Source organism: Coloeus monedula (assembly GCF_965178545.1).
Source record: "Coloeus monedula genome assembly, chromosome: Z".
Taxonomy (NCBI): Eukaryota; Metazoa; Chordata; class Aves; order Passeriformes; family Corvidae; genus Coloeus; species Coloeus monedula.
The window spans coordinates 64,374,478-64,390,392 of record NC_138822.1 but is presented as its reverse complement, the minus strand read 5'-3'; the positions used below and the strand labels follow the sequence as shown (position 1 = coordinate 64,390,392).

General features: G+C 38.6%; 1 protein-coding gene across 1 annotated transcript in view; it reads left to right on the top strand.

The window, feature by feature from the left end:
- Window positions 1-4,128: 4,128 nt before the first annotated feature.
- RNF180 (ring finger protein 180) overlaps window positions 4,129-15,915 on the top strand; it is a gene marked incomplete at both ends in the record, with an annotated part of 84,218 nt that continues 72,431 nt past the window's right edge. Inside the window, 1 exon segment of the mRNA XM_082301693.1 lies at window positions 4,129-4,194. Coding sequence (XP_082157819.1) covers window positions 4,129-4,194 — 66 coding nt within the window.

Below are 15,915 nucleotides of genomic sequence, written 5' to 3'. Positions count from 1 at the left end.
ATTAACATATATGATTGTCATTGATATATCTCACACTAAAAAACCTGTATTTCATTACACAATTATTTAAAAATTAATTGACCTTGTGGTGACACTGCAGAAGAGGGTTTTGAGGATCAAAAATCAGTGAAAATTCATACAGTTTGTTAAAATATCCTTGTATATGAAGATGAAATAAGTAAGTATAGCTACATGTCTGAATAAAGTCTCTGTCTTGATCTTGTCCTTGTATATACTTAAGCCACTTACATCACAGCATTGGGATGGTCTCTGCAGTCTGTTTATATCTATTTTTAAAGAAGAGCAGTCTTCTGAAGCACTGTTTAATTTTTTTTCTGATCATATCATTTAGCCTAAGATAAGTATCAAACCCTCCCTCAGAAACCTGCTCCCCCTCTTCCCTTACAAAAAAAAGAAGAAACCATATCAAATCTAGAAAATATCCTTAGAATGACACCTGCTGCCAAAACACTTCCAAACACTCAATCTGACAGAAACATTCCTTCATATATTAATATCCTATTACATCTTCTAAACCCCATATTTGTATCAGAATAAATCAAAAGAATTGCTTTCCTTAATTCTATATCAAAATAATTGCAGCAGGTAGAGTCAAAAATAGCTACATCACCCACCCATCTTTCTGCCAGTATTTCAGGGTTTTTTGTGAATGCTACATATTGTCCAGACCCAATGGTATAATGCAGAAATCTTCATGTTAATCATCGTATCCTTTTGAGAGTTCCAGTGTATACAGCCTTTGCCACCTCTTAGTACCTCAGTTTTATTGCTTTTCACTGCTAACAACTTCAATTTCCCTTATCTTTTGAAATTTTGGTTTTCTGTTTAGATCTAGATTATAGGTATTCTAATCAACAAAAGAAATTAAGGAGAACATTACCTAGTACCACCTCACTTTCTGAGGAGAATACAAATTTGGCTAATGTTATCAAACCACTAAATCTCAGCCTTATTTTCAGAGTTCAACAGACAGTGAAAATAAGTCACAGGTGTTCATCACTTGATATAATGTTCCTATTTTATTAGATGACAATACCTATATTACTCACTGATGGTTCACAGTTTCAGATGAGATTTTTAAGAGAAACATTCTGTCTTGATGTGGAATGAAGGCCTCCCTGCCTCAGTTGTGGCTACTGCAAAATTACCAAAATATTTTGCAAATAATTATGGTGAGCAAGATACTTCTGTATTCTCCCTTTGAATTTTAATACTAGATATTCTTAAAGTAGCTTCTAATGACCAAAGCCATGCTGAGTTCTATGGTGACAGGTGCTGAACAAAAACACGGCAAGTAGGCAATGTTGATAATTTCCAGATAAATTTGCTGGGGGGTTGCATCTGCTTTCTGTTGAATTCTAGAAGTATTTCCAAGTATTAAATGAGTAGTTGTTGTGCACACTTTATAACACGGTTTTGGTAAATTGAAAAAACACTATCAGAACAAAGTAATCCTTTCTCCATTTGAACAAAATATCCTTTTACTACCTATCCCAGGGACAACAGTCTAGGTAAATATGACTTTGGCATTTGGCATGACCTAAAGATCAACAAGACTAAACCTCCTTACTTCACCCAAGTTTCAATCAATCTATACATACTACAGACTGGATTACTTACCCAGAGCTCCACTAGGTGTGGTTTAGGTTGTTACATAGTATGCCCTATTGTTAATAAACTTTGCTACACTATGCTTTTTGAAAATGACACACTGTTCCACAATTTCCTTTTATGTTGTGTTTTGATCTAAAATGGCATCCTAGAACATTGGCAATCCATACAATAAAATGTTATTTGAATCATTAACAAGTTGGTATTGTTTCTAACATTGACTCTTTTTTTGAATCTTGACACTTACCTCTCCAAAACCAGTTTGAATAATTATTTTTTAGCTCATAATAACCAAGTCCATTAATTTTGTTTCTAATCTATATGTACTAAAGGATTATTACTCAGCAGCCTTATTTTTTATAGAACCAAAAATTAATTTTGGTAAATTATGGAAGGAAGAGAAGATAGCAAACATGATAGAAAGCTGATTTGGGTCAATTTATTTGCTGTGTTGTTATTCAGGTCAGTCCACTTTGTCTGTGTCTCATGTCTATTCACCCTTCTCTGCTTCCAGTAAAAACTGAGACAAAGCAATAGCTAAATACTTCAGTACAGTCAACACCTTTCTTAGTGCTCATTACACCTAGAGATCAATGACTGCTTTCAAAATGTTGACAGCTCATGGATAAATCAACTTGACTTTTCCATTCATTCCCAGGAAGTTACCTCAGGAAAATCCTTGGAGTCATTAATAACAAACATTCTGGAAAAACATCCGGAGGTTTTTACCTTGCTACTTGCCCAGTACATACTGATCAAACTGAGATTCAAAAAGTTCCAGGCATTACCAGTGAATTAATAGGTCAGCTTTTATGAGTTGTTTGTTTTTATCATTTGTTTACATAATTTTCATAGCTAGTGGAAAAACTTTTGTTAACCAATAAGAATTTCAACTAACAGAGGTAGCATTTCAGCAGAAAGAGATAGCATTTCAGTTTATGCTTTAATGAGCTGATGTGATAAATTACATGTTCCAGCTATTAAATTCCCATATTACAGACTTAATATCATTTCATCAATATTTGATTTGTGGCAATCATTAAGACAAATATCACCAGCACTGGTTAAAATTATTTCCTGACTAATATCTCACACTTCTAGTTAGCTGGAGTTTGGCTGGGATAGAATTTTTTTTGTCGTCACTGGTACAGTACTGTGTTTTAGGTTCAGCACAAGAGTAATGCTGGTAGCACACTGATGTTTTAGTTGTTGCTGAGCAGTGCTCACCCTAAGCCAAGGACCTCTCAGTGTCCCATTCCCTGTCAGTGAACACATGCGAGAGACACTGGGAGGGAGCATGGCCAGGAGAGCTGACCTGAACAGGCCACAGGGATGTTCCACACCACAGAACATCATGGCCAGAACGTAAACTGGAGGGAGGTGGTCAGGAGTGGCTGGCTGCTGCTGGGGGTTGGGCTGGGCATTGGTCAGCAGGTGGTGAGACTTTGCATATTGTGTGTCACTTGTTCCTTTTGGGCTTTATTACTCTCTCTTCTTTTCATCATCATCATCATTATTATTACTACTATTAGTAGTAGTAGTAGTATAAGAAGTAGTAGTAGTTGTAGCAGAAGCAGTAGTTGTAGTGCAATAATATTTTATTTTGTTTTAATTATTAAACTGTTCTTATGTCATAGCACAAGCTTACTTTTCTTTTATTCTGATTTTCCTCCCCACCAGGGGAATGGGGAGCAAGGAGTGAGCAAGCAGCTGTGTAGTACTTAGCTGTCCACTGAGGTTAAACCACCACACCAGCTAATCATTATTTTTGAGTTTTACCTCCTAAATTCTTCAAACTTTTTAGTAGTTAGATAAAAATTACAGCCATTTCAAGATATTTCTTTCTGGTTAGGTAGTTTACATAATGTGTTTTAGGGATCTCTTTTTGCACATCTCACAAGCTTCACTCTCGTGCTGCTGCTGGCATGCTGATGCTCTTTCCTTGAGGCTGGAGTCAAGACAACCCGATCAGAGGGGTATTGGCTGAGGAGATCACTCCCTCTGCTGGATATTCGAGCCTCTCGCTCTTACTGCAATCTCAACCCAGCATCAAAAGGATTTCAGCTGAGGGTTTACATTTCCCTATCTGTTGGTGGCCCACTAAAACCACAGCCAGTAGTCATCTCATACGTATTTCTACAGTCAGCAAAAGATACGGTCCACATGTGTCTGCTCAGCTCAGAAGTTAAGGGAGAGACAGACGTCTAATGGAAAGAGAAGATGCTTTGTAAATAAATGAAAGGAAAAGGCAGTGCCAGATTAAAAGAAAAAATAAAAATTGACTGCAAATAAGAAAAGGTAGTTAACAACCAGAACAAAAGAATATTAGTACCCTGGCAAAATAAGACATATATGTGCAAATGGGACAAAGAAAATGTTTTAAAGCAGATACTACAGAAAACACATAGAAGCTAAGCAGGTATCAGAAGTGCCTAAAAAATGCAATCAGGTGAAACATGGAAAATTCAAAGAAAACCCTAAATGGAGATACCTACAATGGGCAGCAGACTTCCAGAACCTAAAGGGGCCTACAAGAAAGCTGGAGAGGGACTTTTTACACGGGCAAGTAGTGATAGGACACGGGGTAATGGCTTTAAAGTGCAAAGAGCAGGCTTAGGTTAGATATTAAGAAGAAATTCTTTTCTGTGAGGGTGGTGAGACACTTGAACCAGTCACCCAGAGAAGTTGCCAATGTCCCATCCCTGGAAGTGTTCAGGGCAGGGCTGGATGAGGCTCTGATCAAGCGGGTGGGAGGTGTTGCTGCCCATGGTAGGGGGGTTGGAACTAGATTATCTTTGTGGACCCTTCCAGCTGAAGCCATTCTATGATTCTGTGGCTACCCCAAGCTTGTACTTTTTGCAAGGCAAGGTGAGAAATGCATGTATCCTGTGCAGTGCAGGATATGAACTGTGCAGGACCATCAGCTTATATCAGGGCTGTACTGCTCTCAGTCACTGACAATTTAGCTTCTGGGAAGAATATGAATAGCTGAACATCCAATTTTCCTGACATCTCTACTTTATTTCAAAATTGTAATGTTAAAAATATGCCAAAGCATACATCTGACTTCTCAGCTTAGAAGATGTGAGAACATGGTTATGGGCATGAGTCAGACAATGATATCTATCAAATGCAGAAATAGCCTCTTTAGCTCTTTTGGTCAGTGATGTGATACTTGAAGGCCTCAGCACAGATGGGTTGCTTCAGGAGATGACTGTGTCTCAGGATCATTCAGAAGCATCAACAGCAGTGTCTGATGTGCTGCCCACACACAGTGGCTACTCAGAAACAGAAAACTTTCGGGGAAGCATATGCCTGGGACAGAGAGCTCCAGCCCACAAATTCCTCCAGCTGTTCTCCTGGAGCACTACAAACACTAGTACACTCTCACTGCCAACCTGACAAAGGCGGGGAATATGATTCTTTGGCACATCAGTGGTTTCAAATTGGAAGAGAGTAAGTTTAGATTAGATATTAGGAAAAAATTATTTACTGTGAGGGTTGTGAGGCACTAAAACAGGTTGCTCAGAGGATATATGGCTGCCCCATGCCTGGAAGTGTTCAAGGTCTGGTTGGATGGTGCTCTGAGCAGCCTGGGCTGGTGAAAGGTGTCCCTGCACACAGCAGGAGGCTTGGAATTAGATTATATTTAAGGTCTATTCCAACCCAGGCTATCCTGTGATTCTGCAGTTCTTTACTGTGAGAGTGACAGAGTACTGGAACAGATTGCTTAGAGAGGCCGTGGAGTCTCCCTCCCCAGAAATATTCAAAATCTCACTGGATTGTTTCTCTTGTAGCAAAGTTAATTTCTTTGTAGCAGTTGTCATATTTCAAAGTTTAAAACATTTTTCTTCTTTCATATACAAAACACATACAAAAGTATTTTATATGCCAGGATGTAAGAACATGCTACCAGATAAAAAGATTTTAGGAATTGTTTTATTTTTCATTTTTCTTTCACTTCCTCCTTCTCATTTTCCTTTGCTTTTTCCTTCTTTTCCTTTTCTTCCTACATCCCATTTTTAAATCTATTTATTTTATGGTAATCATGATAATTAGATCAAGTTTCAAACATATGAGAAAAGACAGGAAAAAGTTTAATGAATTTCAGTCTGCTATAGCTTTTCTGTCTCATATCTTATAAGATTCTGCTGAGCTGGGTCAAATATTCATCACCTATCAGCTCACTAAAAATCCTGACATTTTTCTCATATTTGGAAAGTCTTGTGTATAAAATGTTGTGACTAACTACTATGTATTTCGGGCTCCTGTGTCCTGACACATGACAGGAAAGCATATTTATCACAGTATGAAAAGTATATGATGCATACAGTCAAGTCTACTGGACTAATGAGGCTGCTTAACTTCAGGATTCTCAGTCCATTTTAAGTCTGGGTTTGGCAAAGCAAGCAGCAGTCAGGGGAGTGAAAGCAAATGGAAATAAAACTTAGCTGCAGACAACTGTTGTCTGACAGAATTACATTTTCATTATCTTCTGTGGAATGATTTTTATCTGCAGATTTTTCTATTAACAGCAGATATTTTTTCAATGCCTTGTTAAAATTTTGACACTAAGCGAAGTTCATAGCCTCAGCATAATAATTTTCATGATAAAATTAATGGGTATATTTTTAATGTATACACAAATGAAGGAAATTATCTGTGACACCAAACTACATTAGAAGTTCTCTGCAACTGCTGGAATTTTCTCTGGACATAAGAAACCTGGGAAAGTGTTCCTACTGCTCCCAAAGGACATACTCAGCCACTTAACAACCTACATTTCAAAACAGAAAGTCTTACTACTTTATTGGTCCAAAGGTGGATTTTTGACACCTTCTTCCGAAAATGATGCAATAGTCAATAGCTCCAGTGAGGAGGACAGCATCCTGCTGAGAAGGCAGACAGGGAAGACATCAGGCTTTTCGGGGCTGACATAAGGGACAGACCACACAATGGTACAGATCAAGTGCCATTGCTTTTGTGAGCTGTGTGGTTTTTACATTGTCAGGTCAGAGCAAGCTCCCAGGCATGCCATTTCTGGATGCAGGCATCGGTTTTGAAAAACAAGATGGAAACAGCAGGTCTCTCTCCATAAAAGGCCACACAAAAACTTGCAAAGACTGGGGAGATGAGAAGACAGTATGGACTGTCTTCTCATGCAGATGCTGTGAGTTTCCATATGTTCAGAAACTCTTGCCAGGTTTCTGGCTAGAAAAGCTCTCGTTTCACACACCGCAAAGTGCTTCTACACCAGAGTTCCACACAGATTTCCCCAGACTGCTTGCAACACACCCAGATTATGCTGGGAAGATGTTTACAGTGAAGAGCACCTTTGCTAAATCCAGAGCATCCCTGAGGAAGAGTCTGGTTTAAGTCATTCCCATCTTCTGCCCAGGAGATGAAAGCAAATGGGATTGCGCCTCTGCTCTTCCCAGGATCTGAGTCCCACCCTGCCTGCCTTCCACATGCCTGGGTTGGGAAGGGAGATCCTGCACTCCTACCCTTGAGCCCCATAACACAGAATCAGGCCACAGCCATTGCCAGCAGCAGGATGCAGGCTCTGCAGTCTGCTCAAGACCTCATAGGCAGACTGCTCAGGCATGACCTGCCAGGATGTGGTCTGGCCAGCCTGGAGACAGGCTGCCACCAGGCTGAGCTGCCAAAACACTCTCCCTGCTGACCAGGCGGCCACAGGTGCTTCCATTGTAGTCCTGCTCTCCTCATCAGACTACACTGATGGCTCTACCCAAAGACCATCACGAAGTTGTCCTTCTGTGCAGAAGGAAGTAATGAGTGCAACCATACCAAGATTGTAGTGAACAGCAAAGGCTGGAGGGGTGAAGAGCTTCAAGATGTGCAGCTTCAAGAGTACAACACAGTGTGAGGCATGGAGGAGGCCAGGTCTGGGCTAATGAGCAACCAGTCATAGGCTGGACCTGAAGGCCTTCCCACCCTGGCAAAGGAGTACATGGCTGTACCCCATCCCACCAGACAGTCCCCAACCACCTCAGGCTGCAGCAGCCACATGAGGGGAAAGGTGTGCCTTTCTCCTCCAGGAGAAGGAGGAGAAAACTTCACAGGTGGGGGTAGCAATACCAGCTGCATTATTTTAATGGGAGACCAAGGCTTTTCCTGCAGTTTTCATAGTTTTATATTCTTCTTTTACAAGTGCCTTCAGGTCATCTTAGGGGCCAGCACATTTCCCAGCTGCTGACCTGCCCCTGGTTTCACTGCCCTGGTGTTGCCAGAGGTGTGATTTCCTGGAGGCTGAAGAGTTCTGACAGTCACTGGCCCTCCTCTTTGGAGGGCACTTTCCTCCAGCAATGCTGATGACCTGACACTCAAAGATGACTGACTGGTTTTTCAGAAAGGGCTGCAACTCCCAAACCAAGGCCTCCTCACCCAGCACCACAGATTTACTGTGTCAGTGCCTTGTGCCAAAGCCACCTCTCACCAATGGGCCCTTACAGCACCTGTTTCAGCCAGGGCATCAGGGCTGCAAGGATCTCTGACCAGTCCCAGAAAATGCCTGCCTAGACATCAGGCTGGACGATACTTGTGTAAGTCCTGGGCTCTTGCCCCACAGCACCTGCTGATCCTGGTGACTGACAACTAATGGATCTCAGGGTGTTGAACCATCTCCAAAAACTGACCACATGGAGTAAATGTTGGTGTTTACAGCCTTCCTGAAAAGGGGGAAACTGTTTTCATTGTCCACCACAAAATGCATCCCAGGCAGAACTGGTAAAGCAGGGCCTAACATAACCAAGATTCTATTGAGTATTGCAACAGATGGCCAGTTCCATTTGGTCCCCACAACCACGTTTGTGTGTTGCAACAGGCTAGAGAGACAAGAGGACAATGAGCTGCTCCCCCTTGCCAGCACCACAACAGCAGTGTCACACACAGAGGAGAGCATCATCATTCACTGCTTCACAGAGAAGAGGAAGAAAAGCCCAGGTCCCTCAGGAAGGACACTTTCTAGCTCCCCATGGCTCAAGCATCTCCCAAGCACTCCCCACACAGACAGCTTCAAGCTCTTTCTATGGGGCCTAATAAGTCCTGTTAGGAAGCTCAAAAACAAAGGCTTAGTTTACACAGAAAATGCCCTGGATTCAGCAGAAACACAAATCTCACTTTCAGAGATTTGCAGAGATGTTCACTACTGGAAACTGATGCCCAAAAAAAGGCAGTCTCTGATTTTGTTTTCCCAGTCATCATCCTTAAAAACTGAAATACTTAGGCAAATAAGAACAGTTACTTTTTAGGCATCTCAGACACACTTCAATGGAATATTAGGACTCTGTTCAGCTACCAGTAAATAAACTCTTATAGCCATATGAGATGCCCTCAGGTACGAAACTGGCCTCTATGTGCTGCTTTAGAGGACCATGTCATAGATGTCAACATTATAAACATGTGAGAAATTTAAGTAGTACTGAAGACATATGTGTGGGTATCTCAACCAAGCCTTCTATCAAAATCACAAAAGAGACTTAAAATACCAGCTTTCCATGGCCAAGCAGCTCCTAAGCTGTCTTCAGTTTATAATGCCCATAATATAAACGACAACATTTTCTACATTTTTAAGCCTAATGTCTTGCTCAGAAACTATGGGCACATAGCTTTTTCCTTAAGTATTTGTCCTATGGCTTAAACCTGAAGTGCAAGTGCGACTAAACCATGTCAAAGGCCATAAAAGCAACTGCTGTGTTAGCTTATGGCATTAGTGCATCTACCTGGAGTTCAGAGTCATGGTTACATGGTTGGTTGTTCTTAGTGAGAGCTCTGGCAGCAACCTGCTCAGTGCTGGAACAGAGAACCTTTTAAGCAATCTCACTCTGCACTGACTCCACAAGAATTATAGGTAAAGCAGAGAACTTCCTTTCAGCCCATCAGTACTTAGTTTTGGCAATTGAAATGGTTACTTTAACAGGCCTGTTTGTTGGGATAAAACCAAGGTTTACATGCAAGGATTAAAGAAGGACTTCCATGGCAAAAGCAGTGAGGTAACAATTTATGTAGAATCTGGTAAAAGTTAAATAACTAAAGTGAAAACGCTATTTACTATTTAGCATCATATTATATTACATATTTTAGATTACTATATGATAAGAATTTTGGATCTCTATGAGATCTGTCATGAGAATTCATAGGTATCATGTTTCAGTAACATAATCAGGGATGAGTGTAGGAAGTTCTTTTGAATAAAGCAAAAGAGTGTTTGAACACAGTCTCATGTTATAAAGCTTCAAAGATCTCCATTTTGGTTTTGTTATGCCATCAAATTGCAAATAGCAAGTGCAACACAGAATTTGTCACACCACAATTCTCAACTCAGAAACTGTAAAACAGAAATAATTTTCAAAAAAGTAAAGCTAGAAATTATCGCAAAACTCTTTATGTCCTCAACTGAAATTAGTATCTGAATGAGGACATTGTCTTCTGAGAGTAAGACAAGTAAGTTTTTCATAATTAAACATTTTATTTACATAATTGAAACTGAAACATATATATAAACAAGCTCATTCCAGAGTAATTTAGAGATTGATTGCTCAGTGTTTTATTATGTACCAAGATTTTTATCTGCTAAGTTCCAGCAACTTCACAGACTAAAGAGAGTTCAGATTGTCATTAAAAGGAAATAAAAAGAAAATTTAATACAACAGAACAATCTCTTGAAACAATTATTTCTACAAAAATACCTTGTTCACAGTATATATCCACTTAAACAGGTCATATGAAACTAATATTTTGATCTGTTATCAAGGATGATGTGATTCTTTAAGCTGGAGTGTCTTCTAAAATCAAAACCGAATTACATTGTTTTCTTCAGCAGTCAGACAAATTACTAATTCTCTCTATTTACTCTCTATTTAATATTTGTAAGACATAAGATTAAATACAGTAGGCATACATACATTTACATTTAAAAGACAAACACTATTTAAAAGCTAAGCTCAAAACAATTTTCAGTTTAACAGCATAGTAACCAGGCAAGAAGCTGGAAAAGACCCAGCAATGTGCACTTGCAGCCCAAAAATCCTAACGTGTCCTTGGCTCCACCCAAAGCAGTGCGGCCAGCAGGACCAGGGAGGGAATTCTGCCCCTCTGCTTTGCTCTGGTGAGACCCCACCTGGAACACTGCATCCAGCTCTGGGGTCCCCAGAACAGGAAAGATGTTCTGTTGGAATGAGTTCAGAGCCAAGATGATCAGACCTCAGCTATGAAGAAAGGCTGAGAGAGTTGGGGCTGTTCAGCCTGGAGAACTAAAGGCTCCAGGGAGACTTTATAGCACCTTCCCGTGCCTAAAGGGGGCCTACAAGAGAGCTAGAGAGGAATTTTTTCAAGAACAAGTAGCAGCAGAACAAGAGTAACAGTTTTAAACTGAAAGAGGACAGGTTTAGATTAGATATTAGGAAGAAATTATTCACAGTGAGGGTTGTGTGACACTGGAACAGATTGCCCAGAGAAGCTGTGGATGTCTCATCCCTGGAAGTGTTCAAGGCCAGGCTGGATGGAGCTTTGAGCAACTTGGTCTCGTGGGAGATGTCCCTGCCCATGGAAGGAGGGTTTGGAACCAGATACTCTCTAAGGTCCTTTTCAATCCAAACCATTCTATAGGTAATTTCTTTATATCTCAGCCTAAGAACGAGCCTGGCATGTGTAGGCATTAGCACCAATGAGTGAAAGAAATTTTCACTCTTTTCTACCCATTCCTATTGAAAAGCTAAATTGATAATTCTAGAAAAGAAATGCATTTCAAACTGCTTCATATAATGCTGCAATAAAAAAATATTTACAAGGATTTAATTTAGACAATAGTAAAACTGAGGATGATGCTAGATTTCGTTTTAATCTACAAAAGATTAAACTTCACCAAGTAGAAATTACTGTGCAGAGCTGTTCAGAATGTTTGAATGACAGCAGCATTGAAAAAACCCTGAATTCCTTTATATTCCCTCTGAAGGATACAAAAGGTACCTTTACACTACTTAGGAAATATTATCTTTATATACATATTAAGCACTGACAAGGCAGTGACTCTCATGGGAAAGGAAGTCAGGACTAAGAACAAAGACACACAGCCATGAGTTAGGAAATTACCAAGGACAGTCTTTTCACAGAAAGTGTAAAATTAAAAATAAAAGTGCCACCACCAGCTTCTGTAAACTTCATACCAGACAGCTGTACTTCAAGTTAGTTGGTGTTTTGCTCCAATATTTTTCTTAGGAAGCTTTTCCAATAATCTCCCCAGTAGTACAACTTTTCAGCAACTAAGTTTCTTCTTGGCCAATTAATTTGTGGAGGTTTCTTTGTATACATTTTCTAAGTTATATAAGGCTGCAATAATATTTTATTTCCTCAGTGCTGACCTATCAAGAAAAACTTTTCACAGCATTTGTTTTGCTGAACTGAGTAAGAACAGCTATTTCTGTTTTCCCATAAAGTAGGCTCTATCCATTTCTATCACCTTAGTATTTTTCTTTGTGTCTACTCTAGCCCAAGTTAATTTTTTTTTTTTTAATTATTCTCACTATCCATATTATTTCAAATAAAAAATTACCAGAGCACTGATATTCACCTGCGTATACTGGAAATACACCCACAGTCCAGGGCAGAATTAGTCTTTTCAGAGCTACATCACACAACCAGTGCACAGACACCCTGTGATCAATTAATATACTCCATTACTTAACCTCTTTATTGCTTCCAATTGATGAGTCACCACCTGATAGCAGAAATTCTTGCCAGCAATCTCAAAGTGCATAACCATGTATATTATTCACCTGAATCTCATTCATTTTCCAATTCCCTAACAGCCAAGGTTATAAAGTTAATAATCTTTCCAAGTTCTAATCCAGCTTCAATTTAAGCAGTTTTAATTGCTATTCCACATTCCAAAAAAAGATGTTATCTGCTGATCAGTATTTTTTTATTCCTTTCTGGTCTTTTCTATTCCATGAAGGTCTGATTAAAATACTGCTTCAAGTAACTATCCATTTCATTCTAATATTATTTCTGAAAGTATTACCCTTGCTTGTGTATAAAATTCTTGGGTTTTTAAAGAAATTTAACTTCAATTTCAGATACCTTCCCCAAATTCCTGAGCAGTACAGACTGGCTGAATTTCTTTAGCTTATCTAAGCTCAATTTACAAGTCAAGCACTTTAGCTGAAGATATACTTTTGTTTTTCTTTGCTGAAAACTAAACAGAACCAACTTAATCAAAAGCCCTGATCAAAATTTACAATGACTGGCTTAATGGTAATGTTGGTATTATTTACACAAACTAAATATAACATAGTACTCCCTTCAAAGGGTTGATAGTGCAATGTTATGTCTGTTTAGTGAACAACACTTAAGTTCTTCCTTGAAAGTCCCTGATATTGTCTTTCTGATGTAAGCTTCACAATTCTTTGGGCACAGACATGTTCTTCTCCATCCTGTATATTCCCAGAGAACACAAATTCTTTGAAACCCTGCCACCATGGAGAAAAAAAACAGTGCTTTTATTTTCAGCTGGATAACTGGTATGTCCTCCCAAGTTGTGGGAAATGTGGGATAAATCCCTTTTCTGTATAAGTAGTTTCCTTCTAGGAGCTAGTTCTCAACAGCTGATAAGCAATAAAGTGCAGCAACTTACTATATTTGCCGTACATGTTTTTTTATGTTTTCTTTTATCCTCTCTCAAGATAGCAGGATTCCTTGACCAGCAGGATTCTGAAGCAAAGAAAGGATCCCAACATTTAACACAGCTCTGGAGTCCATTCCAGGGAAAAAGTGACCATAAATTAAGAAAACTACAATAAGAATTACTTTATTAGACCTAGTCCTATGTGACTTAATAAATGTTTCGCCTAGCTATAATCCAGCCTATCATTACACACAGAAATTTTAGATGGATTTGATTATTTTTCAAAAAGAAGCAAAAGCAAAGCAAAGCAAATGTTTTGTTAATTGATGGATATTCTGTATAGACTTTAAATTTCTTATAGGAGTATCACAAGATTTACAAATCAAATATAAACCATTATCTTCAAGTAAAAGGGTATGAAATGTAATTTTCTTACAATTTACTTTGTAATAGGAAAAGCTTTTCAACGATGTGCTGAATTGAAAGTCAGGCTGTATTCTCAATAAGATAATAATATACAAAAATATAATCTCCATATAGTAAAAATGTTATGCTTTATGGCTATTGTAGTGCCTAAGGTTATTAAAATTTATCCAACAATTAATCGTATAGTGAAGGGTGAAAGAGGCCAGTGTTGCTCACTGAGTTTCTCCTGATACAATGCTGTCTGAATATGCAAGCTGCTTAGAAAAGAAAAAGGAAAAAAAAACAAAACCAAAAAAAAAAACAACAAAAAAAAACAACAACAAAAAAAACAAACAAAAAAAACCAAAAAACCAAAAACAAACAAACAAAAAGAAACAAAAAAACTTAACAGGTAATGGCAAAGATAATTTTCCTTTTATGCTCAGTATCAAGTCCTAAAAGTTCTACCCAACTATTTCCATTTCTTCATTCTTTTCTCCTAATGCTCCCTCTCTGGCCATTTTAAAAGATATTTTCCTCCATAACACATGACCAAATAATAGACATGCAGGTCTTAGAGATGACCCCGCATAATGGAGCAACCTAATGGGTTGAAGAAACAGGGATTACAGATTGGGTTAATGCCTTGGGTAGTCATTAGTGCACTACCAAATAGCTGCAGAAAATGTAACTTCTTGTATTGAAGAAGTATTTTGGTAAACTCTACAGGAATGACAATTAGGTCATCCCTTCCCCATGACAGTTATATCAACACAATTGGAATAGAAATAACATGTTCCTGTGTGATTATTGGAATACATGACCACTTGTTAAGAGGTTCTCATAGAGCACCTGTGAGCTGGATACACTATTCATTGCCATGGACATGAGAACAGAAAGTGCTGCTGTGTACACACAAATCACTACAGTCCTGCAGGGTGCTTCCTTGTTCAATGACCCATTGCACAGACCTTCAGTGCAGTCTTCCCAAGACACGGTCAGTGCCTCAGAACAGCAAAGAGACTCTCTGGTTTCTGACTTACTGTGTCAGTTTGGCACTGATCCTTGAATTCCCACCACAGATTTAAGGGGCTATCCCAGGAAAAGTAATTTCATATATAGCCTGCCTTGGAATTAACTACTGCATCAGCCTGTCGTGAGTCCCAAAGCCACAGCACAAGCAATATCCATTAACCTCTGTAATTCATCCTCTCTAGCCTTGCACAGTCCAGCCGCCCTGTGATAGACAAACACTATCTGTAAGAAAATAAATAGAGTTAACCACACAGTACAGCTGAATGGCTCTGAATATAATCTTATAGCCAGTAGCAAAGTCTCATTTTTCCTCATTCCATTTGCTGTTGCTGTGACATGAGCCATACAGTCCTTTTCATTTCTTGCCCCCAGTGCCACCTTCATGACTATTTCACCTTATCTGTGGGATTCGATTAAATCCAAGTAGTCCAACCCTACATCCTACTTAAACAGAAGCAAATGAAATGAAAAAAAATTTAAAATACCTCTCTCCTAATATTTTCAACATTATTTTATGTCAGAAGTTGAGGTCTGAAATATCTTAAACTCATCATTTTAACCTGTATTTTATTTCTTTCATTCATCTATTTCACATGTTGTTCTACAGCTCTATCAATTAAGTTTGCTAAAAAGCGCCTTATAAGCTGCAACTCTTATTACTGATAAATATCGCTTTTTCTAATAGTCCTTTTAGTCTAAATTTGAGCATACTGTAGCACACTAGAAATTATTTGAAAATAATAGTGTGTTTCTCCTACATATAATTACTGTACAATCCTGGCAGAGCAAAACAGAATTTAATTATTGGGACATCCTACTTGTGATGTTCTTTATTGGGTCTTCACTAAGAAAGAAAATGTAGCAATTAGCACATCTCATGTTGTAATCTCATGTAATAATCACTAAAAAAGCTCCTAACAATAATCTCCTCCAAAAATAAAAACAACAGGTTTTCTGACCATGGAATGGGAAAATGGTAAGATAAGAATATGGTTCATTGTAGCACAGGCTTGTTGTTAGTTCACGTTTTGTTTTTTTTTAAAACTCATCACATCCAATTTCACTGTTTAAGCACAAACAGATATAAAGGAATTTAGCTTGCTGTAAATACCAAAAAGAATACAGCTTTCTGAATTAATGTTTTTACACTGTTATTTAAAACACTTGTGTCACACCGTTGTTTGAAAACTTTTCAAATGAGC